The 22,075-nt window shown below is 40.0% G+C and overlaps 2 protein-coding genes across 4 annotated transcripts in view; both read left to right on the top strand.

Annotated features, from left to right (window-relative positions):
* The first annotated feature begins 211 nt into the window (after positions 1-211).
* enkur (enkurin, TRPC channel interacting protein) lies at positions 212-8,415 on the top strand. 2 transcript variants are annotated; one of them, XM_034166250.1, is made up of 5 exons: positions 212-365; positions 2,851-2,996; positions 3,084-3,301; positions 5,919-6,065; positions 8,202-8,415. In XM_034166250.1, the coding sequence occupies exons 1-5, from the start codon at positions 283-285 to the stop codon at positions 8,373-8,375; spliced, it is 768 nt and encodes a 255-aa protein (XP_034022141.1). In that variant the 5' UTR covers positions 212-282; the 3' UTR covers positions 8,376-8,415. The 2 variants fall into 2 exon arrangements, with proteins under 2 accessions (XP_034022141.1, XP_034022134.1); XM_034166243.1 differs by having other exon boundaries at positions 3,081-3,301.
* Positions 8,416-9,027: 612 nt separating this feature from the next.
* Positions 9,028-22,075, top strand: part of LOC117506675 (hypoxanthine-guanine phosphoribosyltransferase-like) — a 33,085-nt gene continuing 20,037 nt past the window's right edge. For both annotated transcript variants that reach the window (XM_034166231.1, XM_034166222.1), the window contains exons 1-2: positions 9,028-9,275; positions 9,477-9,541. In XM_034166231.1, coding sequence (XP_034022122.1) covers positions 9,251-9,275; positions 9,477-9,541 — 90 coding nt within the window. In that variant the 5' untranslated portion in view covers positions 9,028-9,250. The remainder of the gene's footprint in view (positions 9,276-9,476; positions 9,542-22,075) is intronic.

The raw sequence follows: 22,075 nt of genomic DNA, 5'->3' as shown, positions 1-22,075 counted from the left end.
ACAAAAATGTAAATTATGAGACAAAACCTGTCATAATTTAACACGTTGTTTTGTTTGAAAATTTTATATAGATTTTTTTTTATTATTATTGTAGTTTTATTTTTACTTATTGGCAGTTTCATGCAACGTCTGCTGAAGTCCGATGTCCATGAATGCAACATTTGCTCTGTCGTTACCTAGCAACTACTAGCGGACAAATGAAGCAGTAGTTCCTGTTAGTGGTTTGTATGAACATTTATTTATATTTTACGTTCTCCCCCCTTCTGTTTGAACTACTTCAACATGGCAGATAGTGTTAGCCCACCAGGAAACATCTACAGCCATTTAATATCGACAGAGGAACCTCAAGTTAAAAACCGGACCATGTAAGTTTGAGTTATCTTTGTCAAATAGCATAGCCCGTGTTATTATTGTGTAGCCTCAAGACCTTAGTCGTAAACTAGTTAGTAATCAAAACTTCAACACGGAAAACTAAGGAAATATGTTATATATGGTATAAATTGCTGTATTGCTCAGATACTAAATGCATTTTGTTGCTGCTGAACTCTCTGCTGCAGCTTAAATAACTGTTGCCCAGTGTTGATCAATTACTCAAAGAAAGTTTAAAAATATTTTTTTAATATTTGAGAATAAGCCAGCACCTTCAAATATATTTCTTTGTTTTCTGACCAAAAGTCAAAATGTCGTTTTTAATTCGTAATTAAATAAAACTGAGGAAAAAAAGCCTCAAATCTAAGTTTGGCATTTTCAAGATTCAAGATTTCTTTATTACCATCTCACCTTGTAAAAGTACAATGGTATTTTAGGGCCATATTGAGGGTTGGTTTTTTTTAAAGACCTCAAGAATAAAGTCATAAGAGTGCCTGAATAAACTTGTACTATTATGAGAAAGTCAGAACAGGGGTGGTGGTTAAGTGGTTAATGCGCTTGGTTTCAGTCCAGAAGGTTCCGGGTTCAAATCCCACCCCTGCCACATTTCTCCATGTAATGTGGAGTTGCGTGAGGAAGGGCATCCGGTGTAAAACTTGTGCCAATTCAACATGCAGACCCACCTTGGATTTGCTGTGGCGACCCCAAGTGCAAACAAGGGAGCAGCCGAAGGGACTTACTATTATGAGAAAGTCAGAATATTACGAGAATAAACTTGTAATATTACGAGAATAAAGTTAATATTACTACCTCGGTGACTTCCACCAGGGAAATTGATAATCCTCCATCAGCTTCCAGCTCTGCCCCTACTGTCGACTGGTGTCGACTGAAAGTCCTCCAGTCCTCCTTATTCAGAACTCCTCCCTTACCCGCTGCTTTGCCTCCCCCACAGCAGAGGGTGCCACCCTTCGGGCCTGTCAGTACCTTGCAACTGCCTCCAGAGTCCTCCGAGATAACACATCTCATCTACCAGGGTAAATTCCAACGTAGCGGCTCTCAGCCGGGGACTCGTGAGTATCCTTACACGCACCTGGTGCCTAACACCCTGAGCAACTCCAAAGAAAAATAAGGTCCAACCCCTATCAAGGAAAGTGGTTCTGGAGTCAAGGCTGTGCATGGAGGCGAAGCCCACCAGAATGGGTATCGCTCCACCTCCCGCACAATCTCAGGCTCTTTCCTCCACAGCGAGGTGACGTTCCACACCCCCAGAGTTAGCCCCTGCTGCCTGGTGTGCCGAGGCCCTCAACTTTCACTGCCACCCATGGGACAGCACACCCAACACTAGTGGTTCCCCCTGCAGGTGTTCCTCCCACAGGGTGGAAATAAAAGGTCCACGTTGCCTTTTTGGGCTGTGCCGGGCTCTGTGGCAAGCGCAGCCACCAGGTGCTCGCTGACAGGCACTCGCTGACAGGCCCTCCATCCAGGCCTGGCTCCAGATGGGGGCCCCGGGTTTCCGCCGAGCCGGGTCACATTTCCTCTGCCTAGTTCTGTCATGGTGTCTTGTCAATATAAATACTGGAATGTGCAATTGAAGGTACAAAAGTAGTGCAAACAGTTCAAATGTAAACATGAAAATTCAGTAAGGTATATCTTATATATTATATTCCAATTCTAAGGTGGAACTATGCCAGTATACAAAGGTATATCTAAATATAGCTAGGAATAAGTATATAATATATAAACAGTATATGGAACATATATGAAGATTACCAGGCACGAATAAATGTGTCATACACAGTATGGGGAGGGGTGGAGGTGGTGGGTGGGTGGAGTTGCTGCCAGTTCAGGTGTCTTATTGCAGTGGTGAAGACGCTTTTGCAGAACCTGGATGTCCTGCTCTGAATGCCCCGATAACATCAGCCTGACGGCAGAAGGGAGAACAGTCCATCATTGGGGTGTGTGAGGTCTGCAATGATTTTTGTGGCTTTTGACAGGTAGTGGCTGTGGGCAGTGTCCTTGATGGGAGTGAGGGGAGTGCCAATGACCTTGTGCAGCTCTCAATCCAGATAGAGATGCAGTGTGTTACGATGCTCTCGACCGTGCCCCTGTCGAAAGTGGTGAGGATGTAAGAGGGGAAGTGAGCTCTCCTTAGCCATCTGAGAAAGTGCAGTCACTGTTTTGCTTTCTTAGTCAGGGAGAATGCGTGCCGGGTCCAGATGTGCACCCCCAGGAGCTTGGTACTCTGAATGATCTTTACAGCAGTGCCTCCTATGGAGAGGGGTATGTGGGTGGGCCGGTTCCTCCTAAAATATGAGAAAACTAAAACTGAGAAAAACCTCAAATCTAAATAAATCATCAGAATGTTTGCTTATTAATGTACTTTTGATGCACTGTTTTTATTCTATATTGTTTGTTTGTGGAGTTGATTTTAAAGCTACTGAAATGTCTTTTGAAAATCATATTTATTTGCTGTTGTTATAGGTATCAGTCCAAGTTCAGGACATCAGTTGTTGCCGAGAGTAAATTAAATAAAGATACAAAGAAGACGATGGGACCAGCAAAAGTAGAGGTGCCAGCTCCAGACAAATTCCTCAAAAAGCATTCAAAGGAGTCCAGGCCACTCAAAGGTGAGTTACAGCATCATTGTATAGACAAATATTGCTCCACATTTTTTAATTTTGCAATCTAATCATGTTTCTGCATTCTTTCAGAAAAAGTTGACCATGACACCTGTACTATGAAGAAACCAGCTGTTCCTCTGAGGGCAGATCGTCCACTTATGGGCCAGCAGAGAAACACAGACTTCATAAAGACAAATAAAACAATTCCACTGATGACACAGAAACTAAAACCCGCCTTTACAGACACCAGCAGAGGCCACAAGCAGCGACTCGAGGACTCAGGCCTTGTTCCTAAATACATAAAGAAAAAGGTAATCATCTACAATCCCAATTCCAATCAAGTTGGGACGTTGTCTAAAATGTAAATAAAAACAGAATACAATGATTTGCAAATCCTCTTCAACCTATATTCAGTTGAATTCACCACAAAGACAAGATATTTAATGTTCCAACTGATAGACTTTATTGTTTTTGTGCAAATATTTGCTCATTTTGAAATGGATGCCTGCAACACGTTTCAAAAAAGATGGGACAGTGGTATGTTTACCACTGTGTTACATCATCTTTCCTTCTAACAACACTCAATAAGCTATGATATGATATGAATATGATCATTTGTAAGACCGTGCTGAAAGTACAAATACACTCCAATCCCATAGTTGTGAAATTATATACTGCCTAGCAGCTGAACTAGCTATCTTATTTTACCAGCACCAGAAGTGAGCCTATTAAGCTTATTTTCATCAAATAATGTATTCTGTTCATATCATCAGATTGCCACAGTTACTGAGTAGCAGTTGTAACCTGATGTATTTGTCTGTAATTTGCCCAACATTGTTGACACAATAGCTGTTGCCTCAAGTTTCCAGCCCCACTTTTCAATAGACCAAGTAGATAACTTTAGTGTCATCAAACCCCTAGACTGTATATATACTGGACTGTGTGACATCACCAATAGGATTTCTTGGGAGACTCGGAAAAGCCGATATGAAGCCCGTATCTGGCTGTTGCCATGTTGACAGCAGCAGCAGCAGCAGCACTGATTCACTATGAACTCAGTGTATAAAGGGGTGCAGCATGGGTGGCTCAGTATGTGACAATACAAACCTGAACACACCCCTATCTTCAAGTCTGAACCAGTTAAGCTAACAGGCTAACCTTTGTTCAGGTGTTTATTAAACCATATTTTTGGGGACTGCATGGCGATTTCAGTGATGATTTGCTTTGATGTGGGCATTAAAATTTATGAGCTGCTTATTTTCTCAGTAATCGTGCATTAACAGGACCTAATGAATGAGGCTGGTACAAGTGCTAAGACTGTTAGCGTACAGCATTAAATACCACAAGAATTACATGCAGTGCGAATAATTGAACTGAATATTATAGCAGAGAGGTCTCAGGTGATCTGTTCAGATGTGTCTTTACACAACAAGCCAGATTATTCCAGGTTTGTAATAAAATACTGCAAAACTACAGACACAGTCTCCACAACAGCTTGCAGCCACTGCCAGCAGATTCTGAGTTACATTCAGATGCTACAAGAGGCGGAAACACTGGGATCCCACTGTCAGTCAAAGTGACCATTCCCACAGTTATATGGAACATTATGGATTAAAACATCTTTAACTAAGAAGTTAGAAAAAAAATTCATCCCCCCCTACAGTTGTCACGGAGGGGGAAACTATCTGTAGAGACTAAAATGTTTTTTTTTTTTGTACCAGGCTGTAAACATATTTATTTCTCTTCTAAATTTGTACATTTTAACATGGGCTCCTATGGGAATGTGATCCCATTTTGAAGCCAGCCTCAAGCAGCCAGTCAAAGAACTGCAACATTTTCCGGTAGGGCTTCATCTGAGGCCGTTGAAGCTAACCGCTTGGTCAAACCCCAATGTCACTGTAGTATTCATGAAAACTAAAGAAAATTTTATAAATTCGTGTTCTTACCTACAAGTGCTAATTTGTTCAATCAATTCCTGTATATAAATGGGTGAGAATCAGATGTCTTATAAAATTCTTTATAATTCAAATATGAGCAAGGGCTGACAAAATACAGCATTTACTAGAGCACCATGCTCATAGGACGCAAACCTCCACTAACACTAGTTTCCAATTCTACAAATTTTTACCTTGGAAAAAAATTTACTGTTAGACATGGCTTTTCATAAGCTAAAATATAATACAAAATATAGATCAAAAGGGCTTTTCATTGTTAAAAAGAATCAAATATTCGCTAAATCCACAATAGGGATAACATGTGGCTCAAACTTAGTCTGGTCATTGAGAGTGCCACTTTGCACCTCATGGTCACAAATGAGAGCAACTGAGGCGATAGTGAGTGCCAGTTTGCACCTCACCTCACTTTCAAATATGAGAGTGATTGTGGCACGTTTGATTAAGATATAATGTAAAATGCATTAAATGGTGTTTTCAATCCACAAAATCTGTAATCTGGATCAGATCTGGATCAAACTTTGTCAGTCGGTAAAGGATACCATCCTACATAACACTCTCACATATGAAAGAAATTTGATCTTTTTTGACAGTTATGTGTTTTTGAAAATTCCTTCAATGTTAAAGGTTTTTCCGAACTTTGCCCTTTGACCTATGACCTTGAAAATGTTTTTTTTGTTGTTTTTTTTTGTTTTGTTTTTTGCCTATCAGGATAGGAATCTTCAGTAAAACTTTCATAACGATATATGAAAAACTGTGGACTCCAGGCTGTTTACAAACAGACAAACAAGCAACTAAACAAACGGGCAATAGCATTACCTCTTCCAAATTCATTAGCGGAGGTAATAATAAATACTTTTGCTAGTTTTATTTAAAAAATCTAAAAAAACAAATTACAGTTAAATGACTCTATTTTCAAAACTTAATACAGCCATGATGAACATGATTACATGTGTTTCCTGTTTGTCACATGCAGGATTTTGGAGAAATACCCGAATACCTGCAACACTTCAATGAGGAGGTTCAAAGAGCTCAGGAGGAGTATGACAACTACGTGAAAGAACAGAAGGAGAAGGGAGCTATGAAATGTCTGTCTGCGGAGGAGCGACAGACAATCCTGGAGGTAGCCGAGCACCTACTGCCCAATTCTGTACATAAACAGCAGGCTACATAATGAAAATTTCTGTGAAATGAGCACAAAAATTTACTGTACTGTAGTAAAGTAAATGGCTCTATGGTTCCATGGCTTTGAATTGTTCTAAATGACCAAACAATGTTAAACACTGAAGTGATATTGGCTTTAGTCAAGAAAGGCTTGTTGATTGATATTATAATTCTTAATAATTCTTTTCTTCCACAATTTTCCAAATTATTAGAAAAGTTATTCAATAATAGATTAGACAAATTCATAAATAAACATAAATTACTTACTGATAGTCAATATGGATTCAGAGCACATAGTTCAACATCACTTGCATTAATAGAATCAGTTGAGGAGATTACAAACGCCATAGACCACAAATTACATTCAGTTGGAATATTTATAGACCTTAAAAAGGCTTTTGATACAATCAATCATGACATATTAATCAGTAAATTTGAACAGTATGGGATTAGGGGGTTGGTGTTGCACTGGGTGAGAAGCTACTTAAGTAACAGAAAACAGTTTGTGAAGTTGGGGAAATATACATCGTCATGCTTGGACAATGCTTGTGGCGTCCCACAGGGGTCAGTATTGGGTCCAAAACTGTTTCTAATTTATATAAATGATATTGTCAGTGTTTCCAAAATATTAAAATTAGTATTATTTGCAGATGACACAAGCATTTTTTGTTCAGGGGGGGATTTGCAGGAGTTACTGAGGAGGATCAGTACAGAAATGGGAAAATTGAAAATATGGTTTGACAGAAACAAATTATCATTAAACTTAAGTAAAACAAAATACATGTTATTTGGCTATTGTAATACAGACATACAGGTTCAGTTACAAGTCGAGGGGGTAGATATTGAAAGGGTACATGAAAATAAGTTTCTGGGGGTGATAATAGATGATAAGATAAACTGGAAGACTCATATAAAACATATACAAAGTAAACTGTCAAGAAGCATTTCAGTTCTAAACAAAGCGAAACATATTCTGGACCACAACTCACTCTGCATTCTTTACTGCTCACTGGTTTTACCATATTTACAGTACTGTGCACAGGTATGGGGTAATACTTATAAAGGTACAACACAATCACTATCAGTAATGCAGAAAAGAGCTATAAGAATTATTCATAATACTGGCTATAGAGATCATACAAATCCACTATTTTTACAATCCAAATTCTTAAAATTCACAGACTTGGTTCATTTTCAAACAGTACAAATCGTGTATAAAGCAATAAACAATTTACTTCCAGCAAATATTAAAAATATGTTTTTTAACAGCTCAGGGGATTGCAGTCTGAGGGGGAAATTTAATTTAAAGCATCAGTGGGCACGAACAACATTAAAAGGTTTCTGTATTTCTGTCTGTGGGGTGAGGATGTGGAACAGATTGGGAGTGGGGCTCAAGCAATGTCCAAGCATGAACCAGTTCAAACAGCAGTACAAAAATATGGTTTTTTCTAGGTATAGGGAGGAGGAAGGGTAATGAGGGTTAGGGTGTTTTTGTTTTTTGCTTCGGCTTGTAAATATATAGTATTTTGTATGTAAGTAGGTATGTGTAGGTGTATATTTATGTTTGTGTATATATGTGTATGTATATATATGTATATGTGTGTGTATATGTGTGTATATATGTATATGTATGTTGAGATATATATATATATATATATATATATATATATATTGATATCGGTTTAGGTGTGTAGGAATCTGTGTGTATATGTGGCAAATGGTATTACTGGTTGTGGTGAAGAAGGGGTAGGGATAAACAAGCTGATGCTTCACCCTACCCCTTTTCGGACATGTTGGGTACACAGTAGGAACTTTTTTGTTGTTGTCTTTACTGATCTATCTTGTAATTGTTGTTGTATCAAATGTTCGAAATAAACAGTTTTCATCATCATCATAATGCCAAACTGCTAAACCAGAGCAGTATAGCATTAAAATATCCCATCAGTACCAGGGCAGTTTAACCTGTATTTCTCTCCGTAATGTTGACAATAGTTGGCTGGTTACTGAAAAACATGCATAAGCCTTAGACATACATTATTAAACATGTACATTTTTGTGGTATTGATGGGTTTTGCTCACTATGCCCACTATCCAGGACCTGAAAATGAAGTGGGAAGAGCTGCATCATGAGTACCAGGGCCTCCCGGTTGTCATAGATACCCCGCGGAAGAAATCCCAGAAGGAACGTCTGGATGCAGCAATGAATCAATTGGAGAAAGACATCAACCTGTTTGAGACATTCAAGACCATCTACATTTCCAGCCAATAGGACCGACAGAAGTCACTTTACCTGCATCATTATATAACATCAGTCAATAATCAGCTAACAAAAACAATAATGATGGAGGGCTTCACTGTGATGGTCAGCTTTCTTTTGATGAGATGCAATAACTCACCAGGATTGATGGTATCACCTCGAATTTCACACTGATTTTGCAAGACTTTGAGCTCCCACCTTGGAGATTTTGTCAGAAGCTTCAGAAGTCTCATTGGCTTCAAAGTTCCGTGTGGTACTTTGGCAGAGTTAAGAATGTGCCTCGGTGAAAGTGTTCTGTCTCAGTGGCTGTAACCTTCACCACCAAAGAACCTATTAAATTTTGGGATCAATCTGGATTAAGGAGTAGATCCAGAAATTCATTCTCACCTTTAACATGATGATATACAGCATTTTTTGTTATTTTTTTATGTTTTACTAAAATTCTTCCAAAAAAAATTACACAAATCTTGATGAAAAATAGTTGACAATATTTACAGATGAGTAGTATTTATAGTGCCGATCCAGATAACACTTTAGATCCGGTGGATTAAAATACATTTTCTTCACAGGGTGAATAAAAAAAGACTAAAAACATTCGTACATCATAGACACGAACATTGACCTGTGCTGAGGTTTGCGCTCTCCAAATGGCCTTTTTATTCTCTCATATATTTTTTGAAAGTGCACTATTTGCTTTATTTGGCAGTGGTGTGTTGAAGTAGTCACGAGGCGACACAGTGTCACATGTTGCTGCTTATCCTCCTCCTGACTCGACATTAAAATCAAATAATACCGTCCTTATACACACAAAATGATTTAAGCGTGATCCCAGAGCTCATGTGGCTGTCGAGAGCTTCAAGTTACTTTCAGATTTATTTGGGGAATGAATGCAGAAAAGACGGCAGCAACATTGTAAGTAATACTTTGGTGATAACTTCAAAGCAGTGTTGTAGAAAATATATAGGGTTACGTAATTTATTTGTTTTCTGCTAAGCTTTTATGCTCTTCACATTGTTCATTTATGTGCTTTGTTTGTGTGCTGTTCAATACTTCCTCATTAACCCTTTGATTATTTGTTGTAACCATTACTTTCTGTTTTTTTTTCTTTTTTAGTAAAGAACATTTTTACTTTGTCAACACTACAGATGGATGATACAGGCATGAAAAGAGGCATTGTGGTATGTTCATTACAGTGGCCATCATCTGAAATATTGAAAAATTCATATAAAATCCTTGTGTTCTGCAACAAAGTACATCAGTTAAGTCAGCAATAAAAGATTTAGGGGATGTTCAGTCAATCAATCAATTTTATTTATATAGCGCCAAATCACAACAAACAGTTGCCCCAAGGCGCTTTATATTGTAAGGCAAGGCCATACAATAATTACGTAAAAACCCCAACGGTCAAAACGACCCCCTGTGAGCAAGCACTTGGCGACAGTGGGAAGGAAAAACTCCCTTTTAACAGGAAGAAACCTCCAGCAGAACCAGGCTCAGGGAGGGGCAGTCTTCTGCTGGGACTGGTTGGGGCTGAGGGAGAGAACCAGGAAAAAGACATGCTGTGGAGGGGAGCAGAGATCAATCACTAATGATTAAATGCAGAGTGGTGCATACAGAGCAAAAGGAGAAAGAAACACTCAGTGCATCATGGGAACCCCCCAGCAGTCTAAGTCTATAGCAGCATAACTAAGGGATGGTTCAGGGTCACCTGATCCAGCCCTAACTATAAGCTTTAGCAAAAGGAAAGTTTTAAGCCTAATCTTAAAAGTAGAGAGGGTGTCTGTCTCCCTGATCTGAATTGGGAGCTGGTTCCACAGGAGAGGAGCCTGAAAGCTGAAGGCTCTGCCTCCCATTCTACTCTTACAAACCCTAGGAACTACAAGTAAGCCTGCAGTTTGAGAGCGAAGCACTCTATTGGGGTGATATGGTACTATGAGGTCCCTAAGATAAGATGGGACCTGATTATTCAAAACCTTATAAGTAAGAAGAAGAATTTTAAATTCTATTCTAGAATTAACAGGAGGCCAATGAAGAGAGGCCAATATGGGTGAGATATGCTCTCTCCTTCTAGTCCCCGTTAGTACTCTAGCTGCAGCATTTTGAATTAACAAGGCTTTTCAGGGAACTTTTAGGACAACCTGATAATAATGAATTACAATAGTCCAGCCTAGAGGAAATAAACGCATGAATTAGTTTTTCAGCATCACTCTGAGACAAGACCTTTCTAATTTTAGAGATATTGCGTAAATGCAAAAAAGCAGTCCTACATATTTGTTTAATATGTGCATTGAATGACATATCCTGATCAAAAATGACTCCAAGATTTCTCACAGTATTACTAGAGGTCAGGGTAATGCCATCCAGAGTAAGGATCTGGTTAGACACCATGTTTCTAAGATTTGTGGGGCCAAGTACAATAACTTCAGTTTTATCTGAGTTTAAAAGCAGGAAATTAGAGGTCATCCATGTCTTTATGTCTGTAAGACAATCCTGCAATTTAGCTAATTGTTGTGTGTCCTCTGGCTTCATGGATAGATAAAGCTGGGTATCATCTGCGTAACAATGAAAATTAAAGCAATGCCGTCTAATAATACTGCCTAAGGGAAGCATGTATAAAGTGAATAAAATTGGTCCTAGCACAGAACCTTGTGGAACTCCATAATTAACCTTAGTCTGTGAAGAAGATTCCCCATTTACATGAACAAATTGTAATCTATTAGATAAATATGAATCAAACCACCGCAGCGCAGTGCCTTTAATACCTATGGCATGCTCTGATCTCTGTAATAAAATATTATGGTCAACAGTATCAAAAGCAGCACTGAGGTCTAACAGAACAAGCACAGAGATGAGTCCACTGTCTGAGGCTATAGGAAGATCATTTGTTTCTGTACTATGATGAATTCTAAAACCTGACTGAAACTCTTCAAATAGACCATTCCTCTGCAGATGATCAGTTAGCTGTTTTACAACTACCCTTCAAGAATTTTTGAGAGAAAAGGAAGGTTGGAGATTGGCCTATAATTAGCTAAGATAGTTGGGTCAAGTGATGGCTTTTTAAGTAATGGTTTAATTACTGCCACCTTAAAAGCCTGTGGTACATAGCCAACTAATAAAGATAGATTGATCATATTTAAGATCGAAGCATTAAATAATGGTAGGGCTTCCTTGAGCAGCCTGGTAGGAATGGGGTCTAATAGACATGTTGATGGTTTGGAGGAAGTAACTAATGAAAATAACTCAGAACAATCGGAGAGAAAGAGTCTAACCAAATACCGGCATCACTGAAAGCAGCCAAAGATAACGATACGTCTTTGGGATGGTTATGAGTAATTTTTTCTCTAATAGTTAAAATTGTATTAGCAAAGAAAGTCATGAAGTCATTACTAGTTAAAGTTAAAGGAATACTCGGCTCAATAGAGCTCTGACTCTTTGTCAGCCTGGCTACAGTGCTGAAAAGAAACCTGGGGTTGTTCTTATTTTCTTCAATTAGTGATGAGTAGTAAGATGTCCTAGCTTTACGGAGGGCTTTTTTATAGAGCAACAGACTCTTTTTCTAGGCTAAGTGAAGATCTTCTAAATTAGTGAGACGCCATTTCCTCTCCAACTTACGGGTTATCTGCTTTAACCTGCGAGTTTGTGAGTTATACCACGGAGTCAGGCACTTCTGATTTAAAGCTCTCTTTTTCAGAGGAGCTACAGCATCCAAAGTTGTCTTCAATGAGGATGTAAAACTATTGACGAGATACTCTCACTTACAGAGTTTAGGTAGCTACTCTGCACTGTGTTTGTATATGGCATTAGAGAACATAAAGAAGGAATCATATCCTTAAACCTAGTTACAGTGCTTTCTGAAAGACTTCTAGTGTAATGAAACTTATTTCCCACTGCCGGGTAGTCCATCAGAGTAAATGTAAATGTTATTAAGAAATGATCAGACAGAAGGGAGTTTTCAGGGAATACTGTTAAGTCTTCAATTTCCATACCATAAGTCAGAACAAGATCTAAGATATGATTAAAGTGGTGGGTGGACTCATTTACATTTTGAGCAAAGCCAATTGAGTCTAATAATAGATTAAATGCAGTGTTGAGGCTGTCATTCTCAGCATCTGTGTGGATGTTAAAATCGCCCACTGTAATTATCTGAGCTAAGCACTAAGTCAGCCAAAAGGTCTGAAAATTCACAGAGAAACTCACAGTAACGACCAGGTGGACGATAGATAATAACAAATAAAACTGGTTTTTGGGACTTCCAATTTGGATGGACAAGACTAAGAGTCAAGCTTTCAAATGAATTAAAGCTCTGTCTGGGTTTTTGATTAATTAATAAGCTGGAATGGAAGATTGCTGCTAATCCTCCTCCTCGGCCCGTGCTACGAGCATTCTGGCAGTTAGTGTGACTCGGGGGTGTTGACTCATTTAAACTAACATATTCATCCTGCTGTAACCAGGTTTCTGTAAGGCAGAATAAATCAATATGTTGATCAATTATTATATCATTTACTAACAGGGACTTAGAAGAGAGAGACCTAATGTTTAATAGACCACATTTAACTGTTTTAGTCTGTGGTGCAGTTGAAGGTGCTATATTATTTTTTTCTTTTTGAATTTTTATGCTTAAATAGATTTTTGCTGGTTATTGGTGGTCTGGGAGCAGGCACCGTCTCTACGGGGATGGGGTAATGAGGGGATGTCAGGGGGAGAGAAGCTGCAGAGAGGTGTATAAGACTACAACTCTGCTTCCTGGTCCCAACCCTGGATAGTCACGGTTTGGAGGATTTAAGAAAATTGGCCAGATTTCTAGAAATGAGAGCTGCTCCATCCAAAGTGGGATGGATGCTGTCTCTCCTAACAAGACCAGGTTTTCCCCAGAAGCTTTGACAATTATCTATGAAGCCCACCTCATTTTTTGGACACCACTCAGACAGCCAGCAATTCAAGGAGAACATGCGGCTAAACATGTCACTCCCGGTCCGATTGGGGAGGGGCCCAGAGAAAACTACAGAGTCCGACATTGTTTTTGCAAAGTTACACACCGATTCAATGTTAATTTTAGTGACCTCCGATTGGCGTAACTGGGTGTCATTACTGCCGACGTGAATTACAATCTTACCAAATTTATGCTTAGCCTTAGCCAGCAGTTTCAAATTTCCTTCAATGTCACCTGCTCTGGCCCCCGGAAGACAATTGATTATGGTTGCTGGTGTCGCTAACTTCGCATTTCTCAAAACAGAGTCGCCAATAACCAGAGTTTGATCCACGGTGGGTGTGTCGTCGAGTGGGGAAAAACGGTTAGAAATGTGAACGTGTTGGCGGTGTACACGGGGCTTCTGTTTAGAACTACGCTTCCTCCTCACAGTCACCCAGTCAGCCTGCTTTCCCGGCTGCTCGGGATCTGCTGGAAGGGAACTAACGGCGGCTAAGCTACCTTGGTCCGCACCGACTACAGGGGCCTGGCTAGCTGTAGAATTTTCCACGGTGCGGAGCCGAGTCTTCAATTGGCCCAGCCTGGCCTCCAAAGCTACGAATAAGCTACACTTATTACAAGTACCATTACTGCTAAAGGAGGCCGAGGAATAACTAAACATTTCACACCCAGAGCAGAAAAGTGCGGGAGAGACAGGAGAAGCCGCCATGCTAAACCGGCTAAGAGCTAGTAGCTGCGCTAAGCTAGCGGATTCCTAAAAACACACAAAGTGAATAATGTGTAAATAATTTAGAGATGATTCAGCAGAGGGAGTGCTTTAGTTAAGGCACGTGATGATTACACTGTGAAACAAATAGTTATCTAGTTAACTAGATCAATCTAACTGCGCAGATTAAACAGCTAACAGATACAGCAAAACACCGCTGTGCTCTGGAACAGGAAGTGATACAATACCGCAGTGAGAGCCAACCACCAGTAGAGGCAAGCAAGAGGTTAAATGTTTTGATTTACTGTATAATTGTTAGTTCACTGGATGAAGTCAAGCTAAAGGGTGGAGAAACTTGATTTGCAATATACTGCAAAAAAAGAGGCAAAAATAGATTACATGGTACTTGTACCTCTGCGCACAAAGTTGGGAAGGCAGTTTGTAGGATAAGTACGTATAGCATCTGTATGGATGTGGATACCTAGTTTTAATAAAATCTCCAGATAAACAACACAATTCATTGTCAGTTGGAAATCTGACCTTTGACCCCAATTACCTTGACCTTCACTCAAATGATTGATCTTGCGAGTACATTTCCAGAACCTACCTGTTGTATCTATGTCTGCCATATTTTTATCCCAGTCTGTTTTAAAATTGAATTTGTTAATGTTGACCCCAATAACTATGACCCTTGCTAAAATGAACCCTTCAAGTGCATTTCCAGGGTTGTGTGGACTTTTATTGTCATTTATTTATAGTTCTATAACATTTTCATTCTGTGAATGAATATGGTGTGCATGTGTGTGCGTGAACATTTTTGCAACCCCATAGTCCTGAATCATATTCTGATGAGCTTTTGCTAAAAAAAAACAAAAAAACAATGAAAATCAATGTTTTTTTGTTGTTGTTGTTGTTGTTTTTGTTTTTTTTTTGGGGGGGGGGGGGAATTGATAAAAAAGTTCACAGATGACTGTTTTTGAAATTTTTATACTCTGTTGCATTTGGGTGGATTTCCAAAATATAGAGCCCTGGTTGAATAATAAATAAACAAAAAAGGGAAAAAGCATGAGACTCAACAATACAATCTAATCACCGCTGAAGTCTTACAAATGCTAAGAATCTATTGAAAGCCAAGAGTCCTGTGCAGTCTTACCCATATTCAAACAAGTTTTGCATAAGGATTCAAAAGAATTTTATTGTTATATGCACAAAGGAACATGTTCCCTGCACAATGTAATGTGTTTACTGCATTTAACCCATCCTAATTGCCAGTTAGGAGCAGAAGTCGCCTTTAGGCGCCCGGGTAGAGTACAAACATGGGTTCATGGGTGAACTTTTTTAAAGAGAGCCCCAAAGTGAGTTCACTTTAGTTACTTAGCCATAAAAGCTAATCAAAATACATACATATATATATATATATATATATATATATATATATATATATATATATATATATATATATATATATCAACAAAAATATATGTATACTTAATTTGCTTTGTCCTCTACACTGTTAATTAATTTTAACCAATTTAATTTAAAGGTTTTGGTGTTATTAGTTAGTCAAGTTATTTAATTTAAGTTTTTCAAGCTTCTTTAGTTTGCCTCCATTCCACTCAGTAATGTTCATGCCAAATATTACCTTAATTTTCTCTCGCTCTCTCTCTCACACTCTCTCACGCTCTCGCTCTCTCTCTCACACACGAACACTTTCTTTCGCTCTCGCTCTCTCTCTCACACACTGTCGTATGTACATAATGTTCTTTTGTCAATTGAAGAATTTTTCCATATTTTGAAAGAGTGTAAATTTGGTGATATTTTCTATTTTGTTAAGGTCGGTGTCTGTTGGGGAAAGTGTAGTGACACGGACCCACAACAGGGGGCGCAAATGAACGGTCAATAGATGAGCCAAAAGGTAACAATTTAATGTTGTGAATGTGCACAACGATTATACAGACAATCACAGAATCTGATAGCAGTCAATACACAAAGGTGACGTGTGGGCAGGCTCGAGGATAGAAGACGTCTGTCCTGAGAAGAGCCGGAACCACACGATTTCCACCGCCACAGAACCCGGAGAATACTGGAGCCGCCAAGTCCCGAATTCCCAGGTGATCACCGTCCCCGACTGTCGGATCTGGTACTGCTGGCGAGGAGCACAAACAGTGAGATGTGGGTGTGTGCACACCCAGTAACAAAACAGTCAGAAGGTGGAAAGTCACCTCCACCTCTAATCACACACTCGTGCAGCTCCTGTTACACCACTTATCTGGTTTGGGTGTAAAGCGAAGCCGTCGCTGTTCACACCATACGCCAATCCAGCAGATAAGGCACACCACAGGAAAGCGGCTGCAAAAAGAGTTCAGACTATGACAGTTTTAGATACAGCAGAGAATATTACCTTCACAGGTAGATGATATCTCGGCAACGAGGTGGAGATGACGTCCGGTCTTTATGGAGTGAGATGATGTAGTGTAGATGGGTGACCCCCGGCTGTGTCCGTGGCGGCAGCGCCCCCTCGTGCCTGAAGCCCGCATTTCAGGCAGGGCGCCCTCTGGTGGTGGGCCAGCAGTACCTCCTCTTCTGGCGGCCCACACAACAGGTGTCATTGTGAACCCTAGGATCTGTTTGTCTGAAGATAATGGCAGTTCAGTACAGTTTGGTGTACTATGTGTGTAACTGGTGTCAAATGGTGAAATGTTCGTTGCTCAAGAACTTGAGTGTTGTATTTGATACTGTTCCTTTCCAAAGTAGAAATGGGGCCTAATATAGCTGTAAATGGTTAACTTTATCTGTAAAACTGCTGATTTTGAGAAGGACATGAAATGATTATTGTGGAATTGTAGTAATTTTCTGACTGTTCACTTGAATGCCTGTACTGGACAAGGCAAGGGAATCTATTGGCACAGCAGCCCCACCAAGACTGTTTTTCACCAGCCGTCACTGTGCTGTCCATATTCTTGAGCCACTTGGGTGGGTAGGGAGAGTTCCCATGAGATAAAAAAGCTTTTCAACCTACCATCCCTGGTTCTCAAGACCAGGCACCTAAGTGGCTTGACTCTTTTTTTTTTAAAGATATTTAGGTGTACATTAGTAAACACTAGTAGAGTTCCACCTTAGATTTGGAATGTATAATAGAAGATATACCTTACTGAATTTTCATATCAGTATGATATATGATATGACTATGATTTGACACGAAGTGCAGCAACAGTGAAAATTAAACATTCTTAAAACAGTAATAATACCACACTCATTTTTCACTCATCATAATGTTAGGATACTGTGCCCTCCAAAAGTATTGGAACACTTAGAATTTCACACATTTTAATTTGTTTATGCCATTTTAAATACAAGAAATACAAAAAAATAAAGAATAAAAATTTCTAAAATTATCTTCCTCAAACTCATACTGAAAGCAAATCTCTAAAACTTGATAAAACCTGTAAATAATAATCAGTTTTATTGCCAGTTTTCTTTAGACAAGTCAGGGGATGGAAACATGAACATTATGTCTTGGACTTTATTTACATCAATTATGAAGAAATACAACAGTTTCTTTCACTAGAACATCAAATCTAGGCTTTCATCTCAAGTGTACTTTCTGTCAAATTGTAGCTGAACTTTCAGGTCTTCTTTTTAAAAAAAATCCTCCTCTACACCACTTCATCAGGAAGCTGGATTTTATATTTTTTATTCATTTATATCAAGTTGTAGAGATTTGCTTTCAGTTTGAGTTAAGGAAGATAATTTTAGAAAAAAAAATGTATTTGAAATGGAATAAACAAATTAAAATGTGTGAAATACCAAGTGTTCCAATACTTTTGAGGGCAATTGAGAAACAGTGAGGAGCAGCATCTTACATCTCATATATAGTACAGCAGATAAGAGAATATTTAGTGTTATGTGTCGGACGCAGCCCGGAGAACCGACCAGCATTTAAAGGACCCAGTATGAAATAAGCAGAGCACGGTACAAAGGCTAACTGAATTTAATACATAACAGTGATGTGATACAAAACAACAAAAGAGTGTGCGGTCTGGCGTGGTGGTGATACGGGGCGCTCCCAGCAGCGCTAACGGTCCGGAGCCAGAAGCCGTTCGGACCCAAGGACCCCGCCGACACCCCCCAGGTGGCCGCAACAAACTGAGTCTGTGAAAGAAGGAACCATTATGTGAGACCACTCAAAGGTGTACAAACAGCAAACACTTCCTGGCTTAATTACTAATCAGCTTCCCAACCTGCAGGCATGGAACATCCAGTTCACAAAACTCCACTGCAGTGGAAGCCGATACATGACTAACGTACAGCTCAATATAATAAGGTGTGAGGGACACCACATTTACTGACTGTATAAACGTTAGTCACAAAATCTAACGTACCTCAGGAAGTGTGCTGACGAGCGTGAGACCTCACCCCCTCCTCTTTCACAGACCGTGCATCAAACCCTGGACGTTCTCTGCATCCACTGATGATGAGATGGCTCCCGAGACGACGATCTCACCCGTCTGGTCACAAGGTCGAGTCTCTGGCAAATACACACTGTATACTCCAGTCTTAAATGCCACCATGTTCCAATCCATATAGATGCACCACAGCTGTGAGTCCTGACGAGCCGCAGGTGATCAGGGTGAGGTCCTGATAACCTCAGCTACACAGCCACTCAGTCCCAAATGCAAGCCACCTGGAAGGAAAACCAAAAGACAGAAACAAAAAGGCAGCCAGGCCCCCCCAGCCATACAACAATTTAGAGTGGAATCCTGCAAATGGAGATACAAACATAAACTTTAGCACAAATAATCCATAGACTTTAACTCTTTTAAAAAAAAAAACTGATTGGCCACTTGAATTTTCAATAGGCAGGCCAGGTAGGGGTCAACTGAAGAATTACACAGGAGTCTAAATCAGGGGTGGGCAGCTTGTTCCAGAAAGAGCCAAGAGGGTGCAGGTTTTCTTTGCAGCCACTGACTCCACCAGGTGACTTCACTGATTAATATCACTTTGAGCAGATGGAATCAGTTAATCAGACCTATCAGCTGGGAGGCGGCTCCCCGTGCTGTGTACGCTCAGACTTGGCTGTCCAGCCCTCTATGTTCTCATGTCTGTACATACATATAAGCATTTTATGCAAGTGTGCCTCCCTCGCAAGCCACATGTGTAGGGGGAGCAGGGGGGGGGGGGGGGGGGCGTGACGCACACATATGCCATATGTGTTTTGGGGAGGGAGCGGGGGAGCACGTGAGACACATGCTTTTTGCAACGCCACACTCATGGGGGCACTTAGACAAATTTCACATCCAGCTTGACAGTGATCGTCTGATGACTGTTGTCCTGCCAATAGCGTGAATGGCCACACATTTTCTAAGTGTCAAGCGAGCAGTGTTGGATGTTCGTGTGTCACCTGGAATTTGGTCGACACCTGCCGCAAGAGGGATCAAATGGGCTCTCACAGGGCACACTCTGTCTTTCGCTGCTGGTGAGTGTGACTAGTTCTAGCGACAGGCGAGGCGTTGGAGGCAGCGCCGATTTTTCACGAATGGCATGCAATTCCTCCTTCGTGTGCCAGTCAGCTTCAATCATATTATGTGTAACGGGGCCCTTATCCGTGTTTACATTTATTTAAAAAAAATATTATACCAAAGAGTTTTAACATTTTTTTCCCACTCCAAAAGCTTTTGACAGATCTCTTTATTTTGTCAGATGCTTGGCTGACAAAAATCCAATAGGGTAACCTCACTAACAACACAAAGCCAGGATTTCCCATCTCAGGTGCCTTCATCTCTTGGACGCTGGTCTCCTGGACGTCCAGCCGTTCATAGAACCGGACTTCTTGGTCTTGCCCCTCTTTTCTGGCTTCATCCCATTGGACTTCCATCTCTTTATGGAATTTGGCTTCAAGTTCTGTCTGCTCTCTTCTGGTGTTGACCCTCCTGGACTTCCAGCTCTTTATGGAATTCAGCTTCTTTCTTCCTGATCTTTTCTGGAGTTGGCCATCTGGGCTTCCAGCTTGCTTTGGTATTTTTTTCCTCTGTGGCTTTCAGGTCTGTGTCGTGTTCTTTCATCAAGACTTCTAACTGGTCTGTGAAGTGACGTTATGCATCTTCCAGCTCCTCCTTGTGCTTCAGCAGCTCCTCCAGGTCAGCCTCTGAGAGGTCATTTGTTGTTGTCAGATCTAAAGAGCACATCAGCAAAGATCAGATAAAAAAACAAACAGGGATGGAGTACACAATCTGATTAAAAACATGTATATATATATATATATATATATATATATATATATATATATATATATATATATATATATATATATATATATATATATATATATATATATATATATATACATAGTTCCACAAGGTTCTGTGCTAGGACCAATTTATTCACTTTATACATGCTTCCCTTAGGCAGTATTATTAGACGGTATTGCTTAAATTTTCATTGTTACGCAGATGATACCCAGCTTTATCTATCCATGAAGCCAGAGGACACACACCAATTAGCTAAACTGCAGGATTGTCTTACAGACATAAAGACATGGATGACCTCTAATTTCCTGCTTTTAAACTCAGATAAAACTGAAGTTATTGTACTTGGCTCCACAAATCTTAGAAACATGGTGTCTAACCAGATCCTTACTCTGGATGGCATTACCCTGACCTCTAGTAATACTGTGAGAAATCTTGGAGTCATTTTTGATCAGGATATGTCATTCAAAGTGCATATTAAACAAATATGTAGGACTGCTTTTTTGCATTTACGCAATATCTCTAAAATTAGAAAGGTCTTGTCTCAGAGTGATGCTGAAAAACTAATTCATGCATTTATTTCCTCTAGGCTGGACTATTGTAATTCATTATTATCAGGTTGTCCTAAAAGTTCCCTAAAAAGCCTTCAGTTAATTCAAAATGCTGCAGCTAGAGTACTAACGGGGACTAGAAGGAGAGAGCATATCTCACCCATATTGGCCTCTCTTCATTGGCTTCCTGTTAATTCTAGAATAGAATTTAAAATTCTTCTTCTTACTTATAAGGTTTTGAATAATCAGGTCCCATCTTATCTTAGGGACCTCGTAGTACCATATCACCCCAATAGAGCGCTTCGCTCTCAGACTGCAGGCTTACTTGTAGTTCCTAGGGTTTGTAAGAGTAGAATGGGAGGCAGAGCCTTCAGCTTTCAGGCTCCTCTCCTGTGGAACCAGCTCCCAATTCAGATCAGGGAGACAGACACCCTCTCTACTTTTAAGATTAGGCTTAAAACTTTCCTTTTTGCTAAAGCTTATAGTTAGGCCTGGATCAGGTGACCCTGAACCATCCCTTAGTTATGCTGCTATAGACGTAGACTGCTGGGGGGTTCCCATGATGCACTGTTTCTTTCTCTTTTTGCTCTGTATGCACCACTCTGCATTTAATCATTAGTGATTGATCTCTGCTCCCCTCCACAGCATGTCTTTTTCCTGGTTCTCTCCCTCAGCCCCAACCAGTCCCAGCAGAAGACTGCCCCTCCCTGAGCCTGGTTCTGCTGGAGGTTTCTTCCTGTTAAAAGGGAGTTTTTCCTTCCCACTGTAGCCAAGTGCTTGCTCACAGGGGGTCGTTTTGACCGTTGGGGTTTTACATAATTATTGTATGGCCTTGCCTTACAATATAAAGCGCCTTGGGGCAGCTGTTTGTTGTGATTTGGCGCTATATAAAAAAAAAAAATTGATTGAATTGATATATATATATATAACTGTTTAACACTACACACAAAAAAAAAACACATCTGTATCTCACGCACACAAAAAGGGGTGTGACCTCAGTGTCCTGGACAGTGATGGTGACGTTTGCAAATTGTGGTCCTTTCATTCCTTCCATGATATTGAATTTCCCTGTTTCACCTGCTCCCACTCTAGAGAGATGTTTTCAGATCTTGGTGTTTCTGATGGCTGTGAAGAAAAATGTCTTCTCCTGTGTCAGCAGTCCTTCAGGTTCTACCACTGGACACTACCGAAGATCTGAGTTTGATTGATGTCATCATCCAGTGAATCGGGGCTGTTGGGCTGGATGGAGCCTTCATGTCCTTAACAACCTGCTGTTTCTTGGT

Source organism: Thalassophryne amazonica, chromosome 1 (assembly GCF_902500255.1).
Source record: "Thalassophryne amazonica chromosome 1, fThaAma1.1, whole genome shotgun sequence".
NCBI lineage: Eukaryota > Metazoa > Chordata > Actinopteri > Batrachoidiformes > Batrachoididae > Thalassophryne > Thalassophryne amazonica.
This window is presented reverse-complemented; position numbering and strand designations above follow the sequence as displayed.

Excerpts from the sequence above, each read along its gene's own strand:
- enkur (XM_034166243.1), top strand. The coding sequence starts at position 283 with ATGGCAGATAGTGTTAGCCCACCAGGAAACATCTACAGCCATTTAATA. Across the intron at positions 2,997-3,080 it reads GGAGTCCAGGCCACTCAAAG|AAAAAGTTGACCATGACACC; the intron begins GTGAGTTACAGC and ends GCATTCTTTCAG. Across the intron at positions 6,066-8,201 it reads AGCGACAGACAATCCTGGAG|GACCTGAAAATGAAGTGGGA; the intron begins GTAGCCGAGCAC and ends CCCACTATCCAG.